The 22,399-nt window shown below is 41.8% G+C and overlaps 1 protein-coding gene across 1 annotated transcript in view; it reads left to right on the forward strand.

Annotated features, from left to right (window-relative positions):
- The window catches only part of ttc12 (tetratricopeptide repeat domain 12), a gene marked incomplete at its 3' end in the record, with an annotated part of 33,938 nt that extends 13,289 nt beyond the window's left edge, over positions 1 to 20,649 (forward strand). Inside the window, exons 8-14 of the mRNA XM_080429262.1 lie at positions 1,037 to 1,102; positions 2,710 to 2,798; positions 3,680 to 3,848; positions 15,777 to 15,898; positions 16,358 to 16,506; positions 18,419 to 18,522; positions 20,634 to 20,649. Coding sequence (XP_080285388.1) covers positions 1,037 to 1,102; positions 2,710 to 2,798; positions 3,680 to 3,848; positions 15,777 to 15,898; positions 16,358 to 16,506; positions 18,419 to 18,522; positions 20,634 to 20,649 — 715 coding nt within the window. The remainder of the gene's footprint in view (positions 1 to 1,036; positions 1,103 to 2,709; positions 2,799 to 3,679; positions 3,849 to 15,776; positions 15,899 to 16,357; positions 16,507 to 18,418; positions 18,523 to 20,633) is intronic.
- Between the last annotated feature and the right edge of the window lie 1,750 nt (positions 20,650 to 22,399).

Below are 22,399 nucleotides of genomic sequence, written 5' to 3' on the forward strand. Positions count from 1 at the left end.
AATGCTACGAGCTCTGGTTTGTAATGCACCACAGCTATTTGCGCTCAATATCCTTATCCTGATTAGATAAAAAGTCCCATTCTCTGCAATCCATAATTATACAAACATAAATGTATAATTTGCAGGAGGTTCAATACTGGTCTAAAAATGCAATCAAATGGGTCGGATCTTCCCTCTTTTGTCAAGTTTTGGTTCCCGTTGATACTAGAAGCAACAATCTACGTTTTTAACTCAACTTTTATCTCCATTGAGCATCTCTCTCTCTCTCTCTCTCTCTCTCTCTCTCTCTCTCTCTCTCTCTCTCTCTCTCTCTCTCTCTCTCTCTCTCTCTCTCTCTCTCTCTCTCTCTCTCTCTCTCTCTCTCTCTCTCTCTCTCTCTCATATTTTACATGGTCTCCAGCGGACAGCAACAAACTATAACAACAACCTGTGGGCACCCAGCCCACAGGTTTTGGTATCGCTGATTTATTCCATTCTCGCAGGCTGTCCTTGACCATGAGTCAGGCTAGATCTAACAGAATAGAGAGGCTGTGTTGTGTCTGGGCCAGAAGTGTCCACTGGTGATCAGTGTTGCCATGTCTGCTTATTATAAGCGATTTTGGGCTTGTTTTTTGGTAAAGTCGCTTGTAAATATTGGTAGTTTGCGGGTTGGGTTTTTTGGGGGAGGCTTGTTTCTAAAGTGTAGTTGCTTATTTGGGCTTGCTTCCTAAATGTTTTTTTCCTGACATTTTCATGTCAAGGACCCCCCCAAATTAATGTGTATTTGTCCACGTTGCATAGCGACGTGTTGTGAGCTTGTAGATCGGCTATTTTCAAATAGCCGATGCATATAACGTTTAAAGTGGCTCATGTGGCCTACACTAGTCACTTCTTTTGGGCTTGTTTTCATAGACCTGGTTACTTATTTCTCTCGTAAGAAATCTGGCATACGTGCTGGTGATGATGATGATGTACCGCAGCGTTCTGGAGGGATTTGTTCTCTCTCTGTGTTCTCTGACACTATCTGCTCTTCTCTCCTCTATATAACAGGTACCAGTGGCCAAGTGCTGTTCAGACTGCACAATGGCTTCAGTGTCATCAGTGACAATGACACAGTGACCAGGTAAAGGGGACCCGGAGGAGACAGCTGATTGATGACTGGACTCATTGATAGGCTCACACTGTCACCACGTGTGTGCGTGCGTGTGTGTGTGTGTGTGTGTGTGTGTGTGTGTGTGTGTGTGTGTGTGTGTGTGTGTGTGTGTGTGTGTGTGTCTTTCTCTCTACCTATGTTTCTGTGTCTCTGTCTGTCTGTTTCTCTCTGTCTCAGTCGGTCTCTGTCTGTCTGTCTGTCTCTCTGCCTATGTTTCTGTGTCTCTGTCTCTGTCTCTCTCTGCCTATATGTTTCTGTGTCTCTGTCTCTCCCTATGTTTCGGTGTCTCTGTCTCTGTCTCTCTGCCTATGTTTCTGTGTCTCTGTCTCTGTCTCTCTCTGCCTATATGTTTCCGTGTCTCTGTCTGTCTGTCTGTCTGTCTGTCTGTCTGTCTGTCTGTCTGTCTGTCTGTCTCTCTGCATATGTTTCTGTGTCTCTGTCTCTCTCTGCCTATATGTTTCTGTGTCTCTGTCTCTCTGCTTATACTTCTGTGTCTCTCTCTTCTGTCTGTCTGTCTTTCCCTCTCTATTTCTCTGCCTCTGTCTTTACCCCCCCCCCCCCCCCCTCTCTCTCTCTCTTCCTAAAATGTTGGCTCAGAAAGGAACCCCATGCGTTTCATTGGAGATTTACTGTAGCTGAGTGTGGTGTGGTGTGGTGTAAGCCTGCATGGGTCTTTAGTCCTGGATAAAGGGGGGAGTTTTGCACGACAACACACAAATAATGAGTCCCTGGCGTCAGATTAGCAAGGTTATTATTAACTCACCACACGCATGCTACCATTCATCAGTGTCGTCACACAGCCAGTATGTAAGCTGGGACACATGTGGGACCGCTAATAGCTAAGTGGCTCAGTACAGTGGCGTGAAGCAGTGCTTCTCAAACTTTATCCATGTCAAGGTCCCCACATTGTCCCATACATGGTGTGGTGGTGAGGACCCAAACGCAGGACAACAAGGCAGGCAGAGTTCCTAACCCATGATTGGGTATTTTAACCCCTTAAAACCTTGAAAGCATCTGTGTCATTTTAGATTTTAGCTTGTATGTATGTATGCATGTATGTATGTATATATAATATATCAGAAAACTCTTAGGATTTAGAACAGTGGTTTGGTTTTCAAAAATAGCAGATCTACAAGCTCACAGCACGTCACTTTGTGCCGCCCTGCGAGCTAGTACATCTGCTATTTTTGAACATTTTTTAAAACTTTTGAAAGTGTTAGATATTTTTTTAACACAAATCTTCTCTTCTGGTGGTCCCTGGCATGAAACATTTTCAGATGGGGGGTCCGCGGCCAAATACATATCATTTTGGGGGTCCACCAAGTTGTATTGTTAAACCACAAAATATAGGGGCTTAAATATAGGGTTTAAAGGAATAGTTCACACACATCACATCACAATTTGGTGTCAGCTTGTAGCACATTGCAATTTTTTCTATTTTGACATTTTGAAATTTTCAAAATTGTTTGTTTGTTTTTTTGACAATTACCGCCTAACAAGAAAGTAAGTAAGTGACATGCCCAAAATAACAAAGTGAAAGTGGATGAGTAACCGTGTTAGTTTGTTTGTCCCCACAGCTGTTTGTTCCAGAGATCAAAGGAGCCCTTTGCCCATGAGCTGTGTGCCTCTGTGCTCAGATTGTGGAGGGTGATTTGCAATGGAAATGGTTCATAGGCATTTGAGTCACATTTCATTTTCCCTTCAAAGAGTTGACAGTAATATGAAGAAAATGTTATGTGTGTCAAATATGTTAAGTTATTCCATCATCGTGTTCACAGCCCGCCAAAGCTTTCCATTATTAAATAATCACTTGCTATGTGGGCTTCACCACAGAAAATAAATGCCTGGAATATTGTTACAAATGTGCCCACTTTTGCCTACTGCAGCAAATCACTGACACAGCCGTCAAAAGTTTCATTTAATCACTTAAACCCTATATTCTTTTCAGAAAATAGCGGATCTAATCACATTGCGATGCGGGATTGTAGATCAGCTATTTTCGCCGAATGTTAACCCCAAAATAGGGATGCCAGGGTCCAAGCTTACACCAAATAAGACCCAAATATTACTAAGTAGTTTATCATTCCATGGAAAGCCACAGGTTTTCAGATTATAGATCAGCTACTTTTGCTATTTTTGAATCCTGAAAAGTAACAGTTATGCACATAATGAGGTTTCCACCCGACAGAGACAATACAGCAAAATCCTTTCATGACTTCACGCACACTTTTATATCTTTTAATCCCTTCCTAATGACCAGAAAGTTAATTCGGTCAAAGCTGGGGCCTTTGACAAAAAACTATGAATGTTCCAATCTGAGAGTTTCTGAGCCAAAATGTAATAATAGTTCATTCATAGACTCAGAGCAAGTCATTAGTCAATCATTACGCTTCACCAGTGCCTTCTGGTGTTAAAGGGATAGTTCACCCCCAAAATGATATTTTTTTTCTATCAATTAGTCACCCCATGGAGACTTGAATTCATGGATATGCAGCTGTTCCGGTAGGACACACAAAGAGTCTCCTTTGTGTCTTTTTCTGCTATTAGATGAAAACCAGAAGATTCTGATGACATTCCCAGTCCACAGCCAGTCTGTTGTTGACTTATTAACGTCAGAAGACATTGCTGTGCAGAACGAATGCCTGGGGCTGCTGTGTTTATACTCCCAGACACCACATGGGAGGCGTCTGACCACTGACAACTTGAATCTGTGCACGTAAGAGATGTCAGAATGTTGTTATCACTTTATACTTCAGCAGGGCAAAAGCAGAGTATGATGTTTCTGCGTTTGTTTTGACCTGAGGCCGATTCAAAAACATGTCTTCTAAATCCTAACAGCTTTCTGGAAAACGTATGTTGCTATATCAGTGGTTGAAAAATTCAAATGTTTTAAAGGAGAATTTCGCCCGACGTTATTCTTACATTTAGTATGACGTTATGATATCCTAGGACGAGTGGTACGGTACAGAAATTCCATAACTCCATAACGGATCTGCCACAGTTAAAAACCTGCGCCTATGGTCCTTCAAATCGCGTATTTGAATAGCTTTTTTTTTTGTCAGTGTCAAAAAACTGGATTCTGGAACGGCACTAGGCAGAACTCACATTAATGTAATGTGATTTTAGGTCTCATAATTTTTGTGGTATAAAGAGAGTCTAATGATGTTGTACACCATCAAGGCACTTGATACACCTGCCTCATAACTTTGTATAAGCATGTTTGTTACCATTGCATTGAATCTAAACAAGACCTAGCCTAGGTGACATTCACACTGTATTGCCAACGACTGCTAACTTCTGTACCAAAATGTGAATGTACTTTTCACAAAAGAAGAAGACAGTGCTGCATTGTTTTACAACAACAACACAAACGTTTTTTTTTTGTAGCTCAGGAAACAAAGTCCAGGAATTCTACCTTGATCTAACTTAACCACACCGAGGTCCCCCACGCATCTATAATTGGTCCTCTCCCTTTTCCAGTCCACACCAAATGTATTCACAGAAAATAGCAGATCACAACATGTTGCAACTTGCAAGCTTGCAGATCAGCTATTTCTGGTGAAATTCCCAGAATTGGAACACTAGGGTTCAAGTGGTAAAGTCTGTCTCCCACTGGTTGGCCAGACCAGACTACAGAGCTCTGACTTGAGCCTTCCAAGTCAGTATAATAATAACTAGAAAAAGTGCTCCTCGGAGCACAGGTCTCCGCCAGGTCAGGTAGGTTATTGTGGGCCAACAATGTTCGGAATTCGCCAATCAGGATGGAATATGAAAAATCGGACAGAACCATCTTGATCACTTGACTATAGAGATAATGGGTACCGATTTGCATGATGATTGGACAACATTTGTAGGAGTAATACAAAAAAGAAAAGTGTTGAAAAAATCGGCCTCCTGGTGGCGCTATAATAGGGCAATGTTAAAGGGTGGCATTTGTTCTTCAACATAGTGCGAATGTGCATGCAAAGTGTCACCTCAATCGGACGCTGCGTTGATGATTTGTGGCATTTTGTTCAAAACAGGCCACTTCTGCAAACTTTAGATGTCAATGTTAGCCAATCAGGATGAAATATGAAAAATCAAACAGTTCCATCTTGATCACATGACTATAGAGATCATGTGTACCGATTTGTGTGAAATTTGGATAAAATCTGAAGGCTTAATATCCAAAAATGTGTTTTACATAAGTGGGCCTCTATAAAAGGCAAATGTGAAGAAAAAAAAATCCTTGGCCTCTAGGGAGTTTTTTTCATGCAGATCGGTGTAGTTATAGTTAAAAACACAAATCAGCCTTTTATAGCGCCACCATGAGGCTGATTTGAAAAATGTCAAGTGCCATTTGTTCGTCGGCGTAGTGGGAATGTGTTTGTGAAATTTCACAGAAATCGCAAGCTGCGTTCATGATTTGAGGCATTTTGTTCAAAACGGACCAATCCTGCAAATTTTGGAAGCCAACCTTAGCCAATGAGGATGGAATATGGGAAATCGGACAGATCCGTGTTGATCAGATGACTATAGAGATACTGTGTACCGATTTGCATGACGTTTGGATAAAATCTGTAGGAGTAATATAAAGAAATGGGTTTTGCACAAATTGGCCTCCAGGTGGTGCTATAACAGGCCCATGTGAAAAATTTGAGGCAGAGGTTCTGAATTGGCATCCAGGGAGTGTGTGTGCACAGTTTCAGAGCGACCGGGCCAACGGTGCCAGAGATTAGCTGTTCACACACAGACAGGACGGACGGACGGACGGACGGACAGGGGCGAAAACATACTCTCTCGCCATGCCTTTCGGCCTGGCGGAGACAATAATAATAATCAATTGCAACGCAGTCCCAAGAAAATAAGGGCAAAATAATTAAACACAATGATTTCATTTAGTTGATTTGCACAACAGTTATATATATATATATATATATATATATATATATATATATATATATATATATATATATATATATATATATATATATATATATATATATATATATGCATGATATGTTCGTTCTTTCCATGGGAAAGTTGACAGTTAGTTGTTGTGCCGGTGAGGTAATAAACCCTAGGGGGGCTTATGCAAGAACCTCACCATTTTACATTACATACAATATGAATTATTTAATGCATTTCCTTATGGCAGATGTAGACTATCTGATGTGTTTGATATTTATGATTGATATCATCAAATTGATGTATTGCCTCGTGTTTACCTTGCTTACTGTAAATCACTCTGAATTAAGAGCGTCTGCTAAATGCTTCAAATTGTAAATTGGTCTCCTGCAGGTTGATGAAAAACCTAATGGCCTGCATCTCAAAGCCAGACAAGCGCAGAGAGACCACAGCAGCACTGACTGCTGTGCAGAACCTTGCCACAGACGAAAGGTTTTTCAGATACATAAGTCCCAGCGGAGTAACGCAGGATTTTTTTTCAATAACAGTCAAGAAAATTGATGGACCTTATTGCTGTGTGAGAAATTATTTTCAGATTCTCAGCAGTTTTCAGAACGCTGTATCCCATCAGACAGTCAATTAAACTGCCATACGTTGTATCCATAAGTATGAAATACATTTAATGTAATGTTTCCACATGGGCCAAGAGATGCAGCATTCTCTATAAATCAACATGCTGGCATGCTCTCAGACATAAAGTGAATAAAACGTCCATCACAAATGCATTTCATTTCTCTCCTCTGCGTCATCAGTGCCCATACCCTAGGTGGGGTTGGCGAAAGGGCCTCTCTGTGTGGAGTTGACACATTGCCATGACGACACATTGAGTTTAGACAAAACTCCATATTTGGGCGTAGCTGCATTGGGAACTCCTTATATGGTTATGGTTGAGTCACGGTACATTAGCTAGGAAATAATTGACAGTTGCAGCCCTAGTTAGAACTCTTGAATAACTTATGCAAATATGGACAAACTTGAAAATGAAACTTGCACCAGGATAGTTTACATTACAAAAGCAGTAGACTTAACTAATTACCTACTCTGATTGATTGTCACCGTATTGGAGACATAAAATCCTGCCTAAAAGTCCTCACTTAATCCTGCTACTTATGTAAACAAAAGCCATAGGAATATGCAGTGGAATGAATATGACAATTCATGTAATCATCTGCTCTAATGTATTTAAAGCAATGCTTAAACTTTGGTAGAACCTTGGGGTCGTGATCTACAACCTCATGTGCACATTGCTTTGTTTATGCGTCTACAAGCTCACACACGGTGAGATCTTGAGAGCCATTTTCGGTGCATGACACGATGCGCAACCAAGTCTAAATCAGGCATAAGGAGGAAAACGAGGCCAACTCAGAACTTTGCAGCGTCACTGACCAGTGTGCAACCAAAAGGTACAGTATGTGATGACAGAACTGTGTCACTGAATCACGACTAATCATAATGTACATATTTTTCCATTTACTCACCAATCCTCTGTGGAAGCTACAAATGTGGCCCAGTGCAGCAAACAGACGAGGGGACGCTTTTCTAACTTTAGAGCAGTGGTTCCCAAACAATGGGCTGTAGACAGAGCGCAGTGTGAAGTAAATTATTTGTTCACAATGTTATGATTCAGATTAGATTTAGGTTTATACTGTATACATCCACCATTATTAGTTTGCTCTGCGAGTGGAGTGAGTAAGTAAGTAAGTAAGTAGCCTTAGAAACCAGCGGTAGGTCAGGAGCCTATAGTATATCCTGGTTCTGTAAGGTAAAGTCCTCACAAACTTATGTCACAAAGTAAAATAACAAAACAAACAGAAAAAAAGTTTCATATGAGAAAGAACAAGACAGGACATAACACAAATGAAAGACAACAGGCAAGGTTACAACAACAATACACATTGTGAAGACTGATCGATCGTAACCAATAACAGAGGCAGAATAACACAAATTAATAACACTGTAAGACCAAAGACAAGGTCACAACAACAATTCACATTGTAAAGACTGACCGTAACTAATAACAGAGGCACACAGTTCGAATGAACAAAGTGTCCATTTATTTATGGATTTGTTCCATCAGCGGGGTCAGCGCGGAAAGGGCGGAAAAGCTAAATCATTCAACATCAACACAGGTTCTTACCGGTCGGTGGTATTGTCCATTAAAGCAAGTTCAAGGCCAAATCAATAAGTCCTATGTTGCTTATAAAACAAGAAACAAAGAGCCAGTCAGTTCTGTATCAATTCACCTTTCAACAACTCATGGAAGTGGAGTGTTTTGCTTACTACCCATTACCAAGCAATGTGTCTTCCACCGTGGAGAGCCAGCAGTAGCCTGAGGGAGATGTCGGCTGTATTCGTAGCCCAGGCTTGATCAGAAACTACGTGCCGACTACGCAGTCGGCACGTGTTAAACAGATCGCACGTGTCATCATTTCAAGTTGATTAAACACAAACATTGGCACATATACTCCTTTAAAGGGATTGTTGGCAACATTAAGCCTACATTTTAAAAATATCTATATATATATATTTTGCATTTTTCCCCCTCTATCAGCCACTATATAATGATGCTGGGGTGTTTTCCTGCATTGAAACATAGTCCTCTTTCTGAAATCCGTATTTTCCCTACTGTTTATGTTTTTCCGGGGCGTAAATTAACGCACGCATGTGCGCATCCGTGCGCGTCCGTGTGAACTTTTTACTTTCGGTTTTAAAACGCTCTCAAACTTCGCTTTTGAGGCACATAATTTACTTTTCAGATAGCGTTTGGATAGAATTTAGTTGTTTAACTTCATATATGTGGTCAATTTGTCATGAAAGAGCCTATTTAAAAATACAAATTCAGAGAACCGGCAGGGGCGGGCAGTTCCGCGAATTGTATCCGAATAAAGCAACCTATATTCGGCATGGCCCGTTTAGAAGTCCCCTTAACTCTATGGAAGTCCTCCCTGCGTCACCCCCTGGTGGTCGGGGAAACAAACTGCTGGAGTTTTTTTCTTTGTTTATCTCTGAACTTGCCTACAATCCCTTTAATGAGTTGACTGAGGGCCCGGCGCTGGCCGTGGTGCTGAACCCTCTCATCAACTCTCAGTTGTCAGTGGTTCATTGACACTTGACTTCACAACATCAAGAGGCCAGGGCCAACTAAAGGCTAAGGAGAAAAATGCAGTCATTGGGTGAAGATTTCAAAGCCTCTATGGCAGGTGTCTTCAACAGGGGGTCCGGGGCCCCTAGGGAGTCCTCAGAGATACTACACGGGGGCCGCCAAATCTATGTGTGATGGGGACCTTTTTTTTTTTTTTTACATTAACCTCTTGAACCCTCGCATCCCTATTCTGGGAGGAACATTAGCCAAAAATGGCAGATCTACAAGCTCACAGCGCGTCTACTATGCAGATCGGCTATTTTCGGTGAAGAGGTTTGGTGTAGAGGGTAAAAGAGCAGACCGATGATAGCAAAAGCAAAATCATTCAACATCACCACAGGTTCTTTACCGGTCGGTGGTATTGGTATCGTCCATTGAAGGAAGTTCAATGCCAAATCAATAAGTCCTATGTTGCTTATAAAACAAGAAACAAAGAGCCAGTCAGTTCTGTATCAATTCACCTTTCAACAACTCATGGAAGTCGAGTGTTTTGCTTACTACCCATAATCAAGCACTGCGTCTTCCACCGTGGAGAGCCAGCAGTAGCCTGAGGGAGATGTCGGCTGTATTCGTAGCTCAAGCTGCATCAGAAACTACGCAGCTGTCAGCACGTGCTAATCAAATCGCACGCGTCATCATTTCAAGTTGATTAAACACACACATTGGCACATATACTCCTTCAATGAGTTGACTGAGGGCCCGGCGCTGGCCGTGGTGTTGAACCCTCTCATCAACTCTCAGTTGTCAGCGGTTCATTAACACTTCACAACATCAAGAGGCCAACTAAGATTAACTCATTTCCCGTCATGGACGCATAAAGTCGCTCTATTAAATAGTGCACTTGCCCATCAAGACGCATAAAATCAAATTATTATTTTTTTGAAAATTCCACAAGGGGCACCCTAACACAGCTTTGGGATGATCCATCGTCACTCAGAGAAGAAGTATGTGGATGTGACGTCATTCCAAAAAACGTCACATCCATCCACCCTGACTATAGGATTTTTTGAAAAACACTCTTATCTCAGTTTCCTTTTTTTGCATTGAAAACCACCCATTTTCAACGAGCCCCAAAATGGCCGATCGCGGGTGGAATGTTATTGTTCCAGCGTACACACAGATGCCTCCGCGTCCTCACATGGAGCCTCTATCTTCAACAGGGGGTCCGGGGCCCCTAGGGAGTCCTCAGATATACTGCAGCTGGGCCGCCAAATCTTGGTGTGATGGGGATCTTTTTTTTTTTTTCATTAACCACTTGAACCCTCGCATCCTTCCTATTCTGGGGGGGACATTAGCAGAAAATAGCAGATCTACAAGCTCACAGCGCGTCTGTTACGCGTTGTGAGCTTGTAGCCCGGCTCTTTTCGGTGAAGTGGTTTGGTGTACAGGGAAAAAAGAGCAGACCAAGTACAGAGCCAAAGGTCAAGTTTACAAAGTATTGAGGGTTTAAGTGGTTACAAGTCTGAAAATACACATTTAACATGAATCCATCATGTATTGGGGGTCCCTGCTGCATCATCTCTCTTGGCCTGGCCTGAAAAAAATGTTGAAGACCCCTGCTCTATGGACTGGGCTGATCTAAAATGGAGGGGTAGGCTCTTTCACAGCAAAGGCTCAATCACCCCTGCTTTTTTTGTTCATATCTCGGGACATCCAGTAGCTGTAGTGTGACGTGTAGGAGATCAGCAAGATATAGGGGAAGCCAGCTCATTAACGGCTTTAAAAACAAATAATCTTCTTTCCCATCAGGGGTCGCCAAAGCGGATCATCTCTTTTCATCTGCCTCTGTTCTCTGCATCGTCCTTGGTCACTCCAGCCACATGCATGCATCCATAAACCTTCTTTTTGGCCATTCTCTTCTCCTCCCAATACACCCCTCATCCCTCCTCTGCACATGTCCAAACCATCTCAACCTCACCTCTCTTGTTTAATCCCCAAGCCGTCTTCCCTATGATTGTTTGTATTATTAAAAACAAATTGCAGCTGCATTATGAACAAGCTGCAGTCACTTTAGCGACAGCTGCAGCTTAGAGCCTACAGTAGATGAAACAAAAGCATTAATTACCATCTCAAGTTGTGCCAGGGGAGATCGGCCTTAACCTTAGCAAAGAGTCACGACTGAAATAAACAGTTTTGAACTACTGAGCTGATCTGAAAATGTCCCTCGCTGAACAGAGAAACTCATATCTGATCATTATATAACTATAATGCCAAAGTAGTGCTCAAGTTGTGATAACAGGATCCTGTGATCCACAGTGTCAAAGGCCACTGTGAGATCACCAAAACGGCCAGACAACCAGAATCGCCAGCTAACATCAGGTCTATGTGGCTTGGTTTAAAGCCAGACTGAAGCTTTTCGTGAATGACATGTTTGATTAAAAATGACTGCAGCTGCGCATAAACAACTTCCTCCAGGACCTTTAGATAAGAGGTACTGTAGCTGAGAGACAGGTCTGAAATTAGATTGAACAGATGGGTCTAAGTTTGATTCTGGTATTCTGGTCTCTATCCAACCCAAAGTTCTACCAAAGTTCCTACCAACTATTACCCAACATCTTTTACATTTCCTTTTTTTTGTGTATTTCATATGTCCTCTACAGATTTCGCATACAGATCAGAGATGTTTTTACAGAATGTATTGCTCTCCCTTTCGCCACAACACTGGTGAGATATTCAGCTATATAAAGTTTCATCATGGACATAGCACTTTGTATTACAGACATTGCTTGTGTGTTGCCATACAAAATTGTTAGAATGTGAATGTGTATTTATATGTATGAGTGTCTGTGTATCTGTACGTGCCTAGTATAATGTGTGTGCGTGTGCGCACGGGTGAGCGTGCGTCGGTGTGTGTGTGTGTGTGTGTGTGTGTGTGTGTGTGTGTGTGTGTGTGTAACTTTATTAGTATACCAGTGAGGGCCAAATGTCTCCACATGTAGATTTGAATACTAACAATTAGGAAAAGATTCAAGGTTGGGGTTAGGGTTACGATTAGACATTTAGAGATTAGGTTTAGGGGTTGGGGTTAGAGTTTTCCCTATTGGTATTGCGGCGATGTCACACACCAAAAAATAGCCTGTTATTCTCCGGCTATTTTCAATGCCGTCCTAAGATGTTGATGTCCTCACAAGTATAGTAATACAAACCTCTGTGTGTGTGTGTGTGTGTGTGTGTGTGTGTGTGTGTGTGTGTGTGTGTGTGTGTGTGTGTGTGTGTGTGTGTGTGTGTGTGTGTGTGTGTGTGTGTGCTCTATTTTTCAGAAAAACATAAGCACATCCAATGTGCTTCCAGCACTGATATCCACGATACGCTGTCTGGCTGAAGATGATGTAATTCGACACAACCTGGCTCAGTGTACGGACAGTTGGGAAGCCTTTCTGGCTGCTATGGTGAATATATGATGGTTGTCTACATTATAACAAAGTTCACAACTAAGTTCTCCCTCCCTTCAGTTGTGGAAGAAGTATGCGTCCAATTTATTCAAGAGATTCGGTGGTGGAGATTAAGTACATTAAGTAAGTACATTTACGACATACATTTACGAATAACTTTAGTAGCTTTTAAAATGTTTAGTACCTTTTAAAATTTTAAGTGCCTTTTGAAATGTTGTTTTGCACGACAAGGACATCAGCTGTAGCTCTATTCCTGCATACGACATTGATTGCCTATATATTTACTGTCCTGTCTATATACAACGTGTCTGTCGGGTGGAAACCTCATATGTCCAAAACTGTTACTTTTCAGGATTCAAATTCAAAAACAGCAAAAGTAGCAAATCTACAAGCTCAAAACGCGCCGCTTCACACCGCGTTTCGAGTTTGTAGATCTGTTACATTTGATGCTTTTGTGTTTTGACGCTGTAGTATGATCAGGTAGGGCGTTAATTTACAAAAAAAGCACAAAGTTAGAATATGGAGATAAGAGATTTCTGCCTGACAGTGACGATATACTATATTGGTTGTCATTGCAGAGCGACTGCAGTGGCCATGAATACAATGAGGTACTTTATCCGCTACTCGGGCTGATAATCAATGTGTCGACTGTCACCTCTCCAGCTGTTCAGGTAAACAGACCTATTGATCGATGTTGTTGCTCCTTTGCCTGATGATGCGTCTCAGTTTTCTCCTGGGATCTGAATAACAACAAGTGTTTGACTGTAGATGCCCTACTATCTCCTTGTTGACACAGACAACGTTTACTTTTTAAATGGTACCTGTAAATGGGCTGCATATATATACGGTATATTAGTGCTTTGGTCATTCAAATGTGCTTTGCAATGTACTTCACTTTCACATTCACCCATTCCCCCACACACACATACACTCACATTCCGACACAGCAGAGGAAACCATGCAAGGCACCAACCAGGTCGTTTGGGAGAAAATAGAGGTTCAGTGTCTTGCTCAAGGACACTTCGACACACTGTCAGGACAGGAGGAGCCGGGGATTGAACTGGGAGCCTTTCCGCTTCCCAGGCAGCCTAGTCGCGGTCCTATAGCTGAGAGTTCAGCTACTCAAAGCCAAAACCTCACACCACTTTAGCCCTATACCGTATACTTCGTTCTACGATGCATGACGAAAATCGGCTAAATACAAGATCTACAATGCATTGCATGAGCTTGTAGTTCGGCTCTTTTCACTATTTCTGAAAATATGAATACCATGACATAATAGAAGGGAAGAATCTACAAGGATCTGGACAAAGGCAATAGAGATAGCCTTGCAGTTAACCTTCCAGTGTAATATTTCCTATGTGGACATCATAGTGTGTGTGAAAATTGATTTTCTTGTTGTTGAAAATGATTTTCTTCTTTTCTTATAGGAGCATGCTATATCCCTCTGCAGTCTGCGTCTGGCCCTGCTGAACAGAAGCAATGGAGGAATCATCTCGGTAAAGTGTCAACAGTCTCTTTACATCACTTTAACGCTACAGTACCCCGCAAAAACTCCCCGTGGATCAAACAATCGCATTACCTTTCACATCGTTTCCGCTGCACTGTGGAGTAGCTGTGAACACCAGAGGCATTAGGCCTGGAAAAAGCATTGACACACAGTGTCGTTGCATGGGGATTATCAGTAAACAGGTTTATAGACGTACTGGTGGTTAAGTTTCTACCCAGGGGGCCGCAGGGCCCTCACAGTAAAACTCCCATCCAATCAAAGTGCGGCATGATTAGCTTTCTCGTTGCTCCCAGGGAACAACGGAAAAACACTGTAGGCCATTAGACCAAGCAATCTATTCCAAGGTTTGCTTATTACAAGTAAGCTTAGTTAACAACCTTAGCAGATAGATTTGCATATATCGTTTTTCATCATCGGTTTATTAAACTTATACAGACTGTGATTCAATTTCAAGCAGTGTTACAGAACGTAGCCTACAATTAAAAAGGAAAAGCAAGTTCAACTCAAACAGGTTAGTGTTATTAATGTAATGCAGTCTACTGAAGTGTTATTAATGTAATGCAGTCTACTGAACCTCACAGCAGCACGCGGATGCAATAAAAAGTCTTTGCAACTGGAGCCCATGGTGTGCGAGCGTTTTGCTTTTACATTTCACTTTTTTTCCTCCGCTCAGCACCTGCCCAATTTGGGGTTAGGGTGTGCATGTCCTTCCTTCTTTTCATGTTAATCTTTATTAATGTGCCTTCCCTCAGGTGAATCATTAGCCCAGTGCCAGTGTGGATTGTAAAGGCCATGGGCCACATCAAATCCCCAAATGAAAAATTCGGAGGAGCCAGTCTGTGCGAATCATTATGGCTCATTAAAATAACATCTCCAGGTGCTGTTGCATGTTTTAATGACTGATCTAGTGTTAATGTGCTGCATTCCTGATGCCCTCTAAGTCCTCTAGCTATCTTCCGTCTGTCTCCTACCTCACTTCTGGAACGCTTTCGACATTTCTAGCATTGCTGAAATTCTCAAATATTGATATATTCTTTTACTAAAGTGTTTTATGCAATAACTCAGCCACACACTGGCAGGTTCAGTGCACGCCACCACAAGCAATAAAGTACGTACTGTACAGGTACAGTATATCAAGCCCTTAAGCCTCATGGAAATGTAAAGCCCTCCCACACTAAGCCTGCTGTTGAAGCCCCAGTGCACATGCCTTGATGGTGTTTATTATATTGTTAAGAGATTGATACACAATGCCATCAATATTAGCTCTACACACGCTCCAATGGCACTCCCTGTCCTCTCCTAATGTCCCCCAACGCTCTGCGTTGTCAGGAAATTATTTGACTATTTTCAAAAACAGCATATTAAACCTAAACACACAATCCAAGAGGTACTGCTTTGTCTCCCAACAAGAAGAACTCTAACCCCACTGGGCAGGGAGACAAAGCAGTACCTCTTGGATTCCGTGTTTATGTACCTGTTCCACCAAAGGACACATGTCTAGAGAGCGTTTCCTCCATTTGTTTCAGTATATTAAATCTATTATTACCTAATATATTTACATGGTATTTATCCATAGTGGAGTTGTATTTTCTTAAAGGCAGACTTATTGATATATTGCCAAGTAAGCGAGTTGTGGTCCAGCGTGAGCTCCAGGCGGCTCCAGCCGGCAGCCGTGCTCAACAGGAGAGCTGACAGACGGAGCAGAAGAAGCACACACACTCAGACCCCCGGCCTGTCTCTGGCAGCTTGTTTGTACACAATCTGTACATTTCAAGGTGAGGAATAGGCCATGCAGTTGCTCAATCTTGATTTTAATTTAATCTACAACTGCTAGTTTAAAACTTTGCAATAAATATTCTGTACTTCCATGAAACCTTCATACAGCTCGGAGAGAGAGAGAGAGAGAGAGCACATAGTATTTTCAGGCCTTGTGAGTATCAGCATAATATCACCCAGTGCAAGCAAATGAATGAATGAATGTATCAATCAATCAATCAATCAATCAATCACTTAAATAAATACATAATCTCTGAACCCCCTACACATATTTTCCAATTCTGTCTCTCTTCCTCTTCTCCCTGCCTTAATTCCTTCTTTCCACCCGTCTCTCCTTTGCTTCTGCTGCTGTGGTTTTGTCCTCTCCTACACACCGTTTGCTTCTTCATCTCTCTCCTATGCTGTTTGCAGTGTCTCTCCTGTTCACTGTTCTAGTCTCTCTCCTGTACTGTTCTCAGTACTGTGTCTGTTCGCTCCTCCTCCTCCTCCTCCTCCTCCTCCTCTCACTCGGACATTCTCCTCCATCCTCCAGAGAGCTGCAGGTGTGCTGAGCGCCGTGCTCCCACAGTCCCCTGCTGCCGCCCAGCAGGCTGTGGAGGGAGGTGTGGTGAGGACCATGATGCGCTGGCTGCTGAAGTATAGGAGGATCTCTCTCTGTATGCATTATTTAGACCAGTGGCTCTCATAGTGGGGTCCTTGGGGGGGGACCTTGGGGGGGAACACTGTATCCATTTATAAGTTGGCTTACTTGTACATCTGCTGTTTTTGAGCATTTAAAAAAAAATCTTGAACGTGTTTGGAAAATGTCTGATAATTTTGAATATTTTTTTTTGGGGGGGGGGGGGGGGGGGTCCGCTGCCGAATAAATATCAATTTGGGTGTCCTTGACATGAAAACGTTTGAGAACCACTGATTTAGACCAGTGGTTCTCTTATTTTCAAGGACTGCCACAACTCTAATGCTGCGTTCACACTGGCAGCTACAAAAGATACAAAGCGACAGACACAGCCTGTCTGTTGTTGCTGTCGAAGTGTTGCTCAACGTCAAGCATGCGTCCAATGAGCAAGAAAAATATAAAGGAAACTTTAAAGCCTGGGGTTAAACAGAACACAGAGATAATAACGGAAATGATTAGCTCAAAAAGCTCACAACACCCATACCCTATAGGTGGGGTTGGCGAAAGGGCCTTTCTGTGTGGAGTTTGCATGTTCTTCCCGTGTCCCCTAGGGTAGGTAGGTACCCTCACAAAAAAACATGCAGTAATCCTGGTCTCTATACTGCCTCCCCCTGGACAGCCTGGGCGCCTGATGGAGGGGAAAGGAACTGGTTGGAATAACGTGTTCCTTCCACGCACTACGTCCTCCGGGGTAAACTCCTCCCCTGTCAGGTGATAAGAAGCGGCCTGCTCACTCCTCATGCATTGAAGGAAGCAAAAAAATTAAGAGAATTAAAAGCTCGAACAAAAGCTTGTAGATCGGCTATTTTCAAATTGCCAAAGTCTATATATATAGGCCTAGTTCTGAAGTGGTTTTGTAATAATAATCAAAATCAACAAAGTATAGTATCTAAAGTTGTAAAAATACCTCAAAATTGTTGTACATGTACATGTACATGTACTCAAGTGCTGTACTTAAGTACAATTTTGAGGTATTTTTACTGGAGTACTTCCAATTTTCAATAATGTTACTTCTACTCCACAACATCCCAGAGGCAAATATTGTACTTATAATCCACTATAGTTATTTGACAACTTTAGTTACTAGTTACTTCGTAGATTTTGATTATCACCACCACTGGTCATTCTATAGCTGCAGTTGAAGCCACAGCTCAACATAGGCAACTACAAATGTTGGGTGTTGCTTCTTCATGTCGCAGGCTTCCATTGAAACTTAATGGTAGCAATAAGCATGTAGCTTTGTAGCTGCCAGTGTGAACCCAGCATGAACAGCAGCTGTGTTCACACTGGCAGATACAAAGCTGCATTCTTGCAACGATTTTGAAACTTCTTTGACATGCCCAAGATATTGATGCCATGCAGGTTCAAAGTGGTGTCTGAGGGTTTTATAAATATTGGACCAATGAAACGTATTAACTTGTGACTTATAAAATAACTACATTGGATCCATTGTAACACAAGTTATTTATTACAATTTCCTGAAAAGTAATGGTTTTGGACAAGGTTTCCGTCCGACAATTGAAAATGTGATGCGTCTTCATGTTGAGCTGTCACTGTTGTGACAACTTTTCTTTTCTTTTTTTCTCACCGGGGGGCTCTAGGGTCAGTCCGTCCGTCCGTCCGTCCGTCCGTCCGTCCGTCCGTCCGTCCGCCCAAAACAATAACTACTGTATATAAATATTTTATATATATTTTCCTGTACATAAAAAAAAAACATTTCAGGGCCTGTTTTGAACGGTGAGCCTTCTGCAGCAAATAAATAAACAATTTTGTTTTCTCAAACTTTTCTTTGCAAGTCGGGGTCTTTTGTAGTAGTACCATGTGTGTCCCTCTGGCATTTCAGGGAGCTGGACAGACCACCACAAAGTATGCCATTAAGACCCTCGCAGTGTGCACCACCATCAGTCACTCGGCAAGGGAAGAGCTGGTGAAGTCTGATAAAAGATCGTCTTATTACTTGTTTTCATTGGTTTCCCGGTCGTGGCCGCTCGTAGTGATATGGAATTGAGCTGCGTGTGTGTGTGTGGCTGTGTGAGTGCGTGCGTGCGTGCGTGTGTGCATGCTTTGTGATTACGTGGGCTTATTGGTAGCTGTGTGTGTATGTGAACTAGAGCCTGACCGATTTTTGGAGAGCCCTAGACCACCGATTACTCATGTTTTTGTAATTAACAAAAAAAAAAATTGGTTAAAGTTTCTTATAACTATTACTCATGTTTTGACGCATATTTTGTAATTAACAAATTTTTACTTGGTTAAAGTTTCTTGTAACTAAACGTATAACTTATAAGCGAACAAATAATAAGCAAATCACTTTTTTTTAGATAAAACGTTTAAATCAAAGCCATATTTAAATATTTTCAAAATGAGCGGATCTACAGTACAAGCTCACAAAGTGTCACAATGCAGCACATTGTGAGCTTGTTGCACTTTTTTCTTTTTTCTTTTCACCTATAATGACATGGCCAAGACAGGGACACCAGGTTGAAATTGACAAAAAAAGAATCGGGTCACATCGGTGTGTTTGATATATATTGGCTAAACCAATATATTGGTTTGGTCTCTACTAGTATGAACATAATTTTGCCATTCATGTTTACCTTCCATGTCGCTACAGCAGTTTCCCAAACAGTGGGACATTTTTATGGGTTGCGAGTAAATATCTCCTTTTTTTCGTTTCCTACATTAAAAATAAAAAAGTTTTAACTAAAAAAATCACAACTTCATAAATTAAAAACAATTCCAACATTTGTCAAAAATAAAATATCTAATAATTTCTGTAAATATATATATGTATATTTTTTTAAGGGTAAGAAGTAGTGAAAAAAACAGATCTACCACCTTACAACGCGGCACCGTTTGTCAGTGGTGGACAAAAAGTACTCAACTCCGGTACTTGAGTCAGTATAGTATGATATATAGTATATAGATACTAGTGTATCTCATGACCCGTCCTGGAAATGCAGTGGAGTCAAAGGTACATTATTTGTCTTTGAAATGTAGTGGCGTGAAACTCATAAGTAGTTAGTTTTAGTTAAAAACTAATTAAAACTGGAATGAAATTGAAAACTCGAAGTCAAAACGAAATAATAATAAAAAGGAAGGAAAAGCTGTAAACTATAATAACCTTGGCATGCTGCCAGTAGGCCATTGAAGTACCTCTCCGCAGGTGGGCAGGTACTTTACCCCTGCACCAGCTGCCTCTTTCATCTTAGCACACACATTGACCACTTTCAACCTGGTGTCCCCATCTTATTTATGTATGTCATTAAAGTCTTCAACTTCTTCAACTTTTCAACAAAACAAAAAAAGCAAATCTACAACCTGTCGATACACGCTAGTCTCTCTCTCTCTCTCTCTCTCTCTCTCTCTCTCTCTCTCTCTCTCTCTCTCTCTCTCTCTCTCTCTCTCTCTCTCTCTCTCTCTCTCTCTCTCTCTCTCTCTCTCTCTCTCTCTCTCTCTCTCTCTCTCTCTCTCTCTCTCTCTCTCTCTCTCTCTCTCTCTCATACGCACACATACATACAGTACATACAAAGTGCGTCGCAAAGCACCGGTCAGCTTGTTGAGTTTCGCTCTCTCTCTGGGTTATATTGCGTGGGTGAAATATGCTCTCTCTCCCCATTGTTTTCCCTCTCTCCCTCCCGCTCATTCTCCCTCTCCCTGTCACTCTCATTCTCAAATTCTCTCCGTCCGTCCGTCCGTCCGTCTCGTTCTTTCTCTTCTCAGAAACTGTGCCTAACAGCAGCAATGTATTTACAGTACACTGATGTGAGGATCTCCACATGTGCATAATGGGGACACACACGCATGCACACACAACAAACACAACAACCTTCAACTATTATACAGAAGCGAGGCATACGGCTTTGACAAAAGGTCTCATTGTTTCTTTAATTAAGGCCAATTCACAACATGGCTTCTGAATGGCTTGCATTAAAACACAGCTTCAGGCACATAATATAACTGCTGATGCCCTCAATGCATAGATAAGCCATTTTGTTATTCAATAAGCAGGCCTATATTATCTACACCAAATGCATCCTTCTTGTGTTCTGTTTCAGAGACTTGGAGTCTTGATGAGAATAATTAAATGAGCTGAATGGTTGTCACTATACGGTATAGTATGAGATAAGCTTATCAGGTCCCTGCTGTATAGGTGCTGTCCTCAGGCTCACTATGGTCAATGGAGACCATTATTGGTAGCTTTTCATGCACTAACCTAGAACCAATAAATCCCAGTCAGTGATGATTTATGATTCCTAATTATTTTTGCGTTTTTTTATCAATTATGCATAGCATGTTTCTTCAGTTGAAATTTTGAGTACCACTGATGCATTTTAATGAATAAAACGTTATTTAACCGATCTGTGTGGTACTAAACAGGCTCGGGAACTGTTTGTTGGCCCTTTGGGCAGGAGCCTATCTCCTGTTTCTGTAGCATGAGGCAGCATGATGTACAAGGATACCCCCTGGACATGACGCTAGTATGTCACATGATTTACAAGTACACCCCCTGGACATGACGCTATGTCACATGATTCACGAGGGCCAAGCAGGGAGGCATTGGGTCCCATTTGTATAGTCTTGAGTATACTTTACCCCTGCGCCACCCCACTGGGTGGGGGGGAGGGGTTCTCATGCGTGAGCCATCATGTGTGGAACGGGTTTACCCACGAGACCCACTATGGGAAGGAGGCAGGGTCATACTGTACCTCAGTCAAGTCAAAAAAGTTAAAAATGCTTTTTCAATTGGCACTACGGTTACTAAGAAATGTCCACTGGAAGCTTGCTAGCATGTTCTAGCAATGCTAATGTAAATCAATGTTATCAGCTAGCCAGTACCTCTTGGCCCCGTACTTCCGGCGCCCATAACTCGGACCACACCCATGTACTGAATGGATGCCAATGAACTTGGCGTTCATTATTATCTGAACTACACACCTGTAAGGTTCAGTGACTGCAGCTTGCACGGTTGTGACGCGTAAACACCACAAAATCACAATGAGGTTTGCCAGATTTCTCGAGAGAAACAAGCGACCAGATCTTTGAAAACAAGCTCAAAATAAACGACTCTAGTGGGAAAAAAAGCCAAAGTGACATGCTTTACAGATGAAATAACCGCTTTTGTCAGTCATGAGGGATTGGGCATCTCCAGTCTCCCTCTGGAGTTCTTTCAACATTAATGGAGCAATTACATGGTTTATTAATGCAGTGTGTTAGGTCTCTGCTCTTTTGAGTTTTTTTTTTAACACCATTAGATCCAATACATTTTTCGGAGATGGTCAAAATAGAATTAATGCATTTGTGACAGGCGACAGTATGAAGGCTCACCAATCTGTGTTGTCTCGTTCTTGGCTTTGAGACCGTCAATCCAATGTCTGTCAGCCTTATTGACCAGAACGATACCGCATTGCTTTTATGTTTATCTGTGACCCAGATATGCATGATGTGCTCATATTTCACACTTAGCCTACAATATCTGCACAGTGCCTGTGATTCATCCCCCACTTGAGGTTTAATCCATTCCTTTAATCCAGATCTATTTCCCCCACTCTACTGAGTGGGATATACTCTGTCCCACTTTTCCCCCTGTAATCCGCCCACTTATTCCCTGGCATTGTTACCGAAATAGGGTACTTAAAAGGGTGTAAGTGATGTTATTTTAGTTAAAAGGTTAAAACTCTATTTTCCGACAGTAATCATTGCTATAGAGTGTTTGTTCAGTAACGGGGAACTCCCAATAAAATACATTTTCAGGTCAGGATACTAAATGTATCCAATCAGGAGAGAAAACCACACAAAATATCATTAAGATCAAACCAGAACA

Source organism: Gymnoscopelus braueri (genome assembly GCF_963280865.1).
Source record: "Gymnoscopelus braueri genome assembly, chromosome: 5".
Classification (NCBI taxonomy): Eukaryota; Metazoa; Chordata; class Actinopteri; order Myctophiformes; family Myctophidae; genus Gymnoscopelus; species Gymnoscopelus braueri.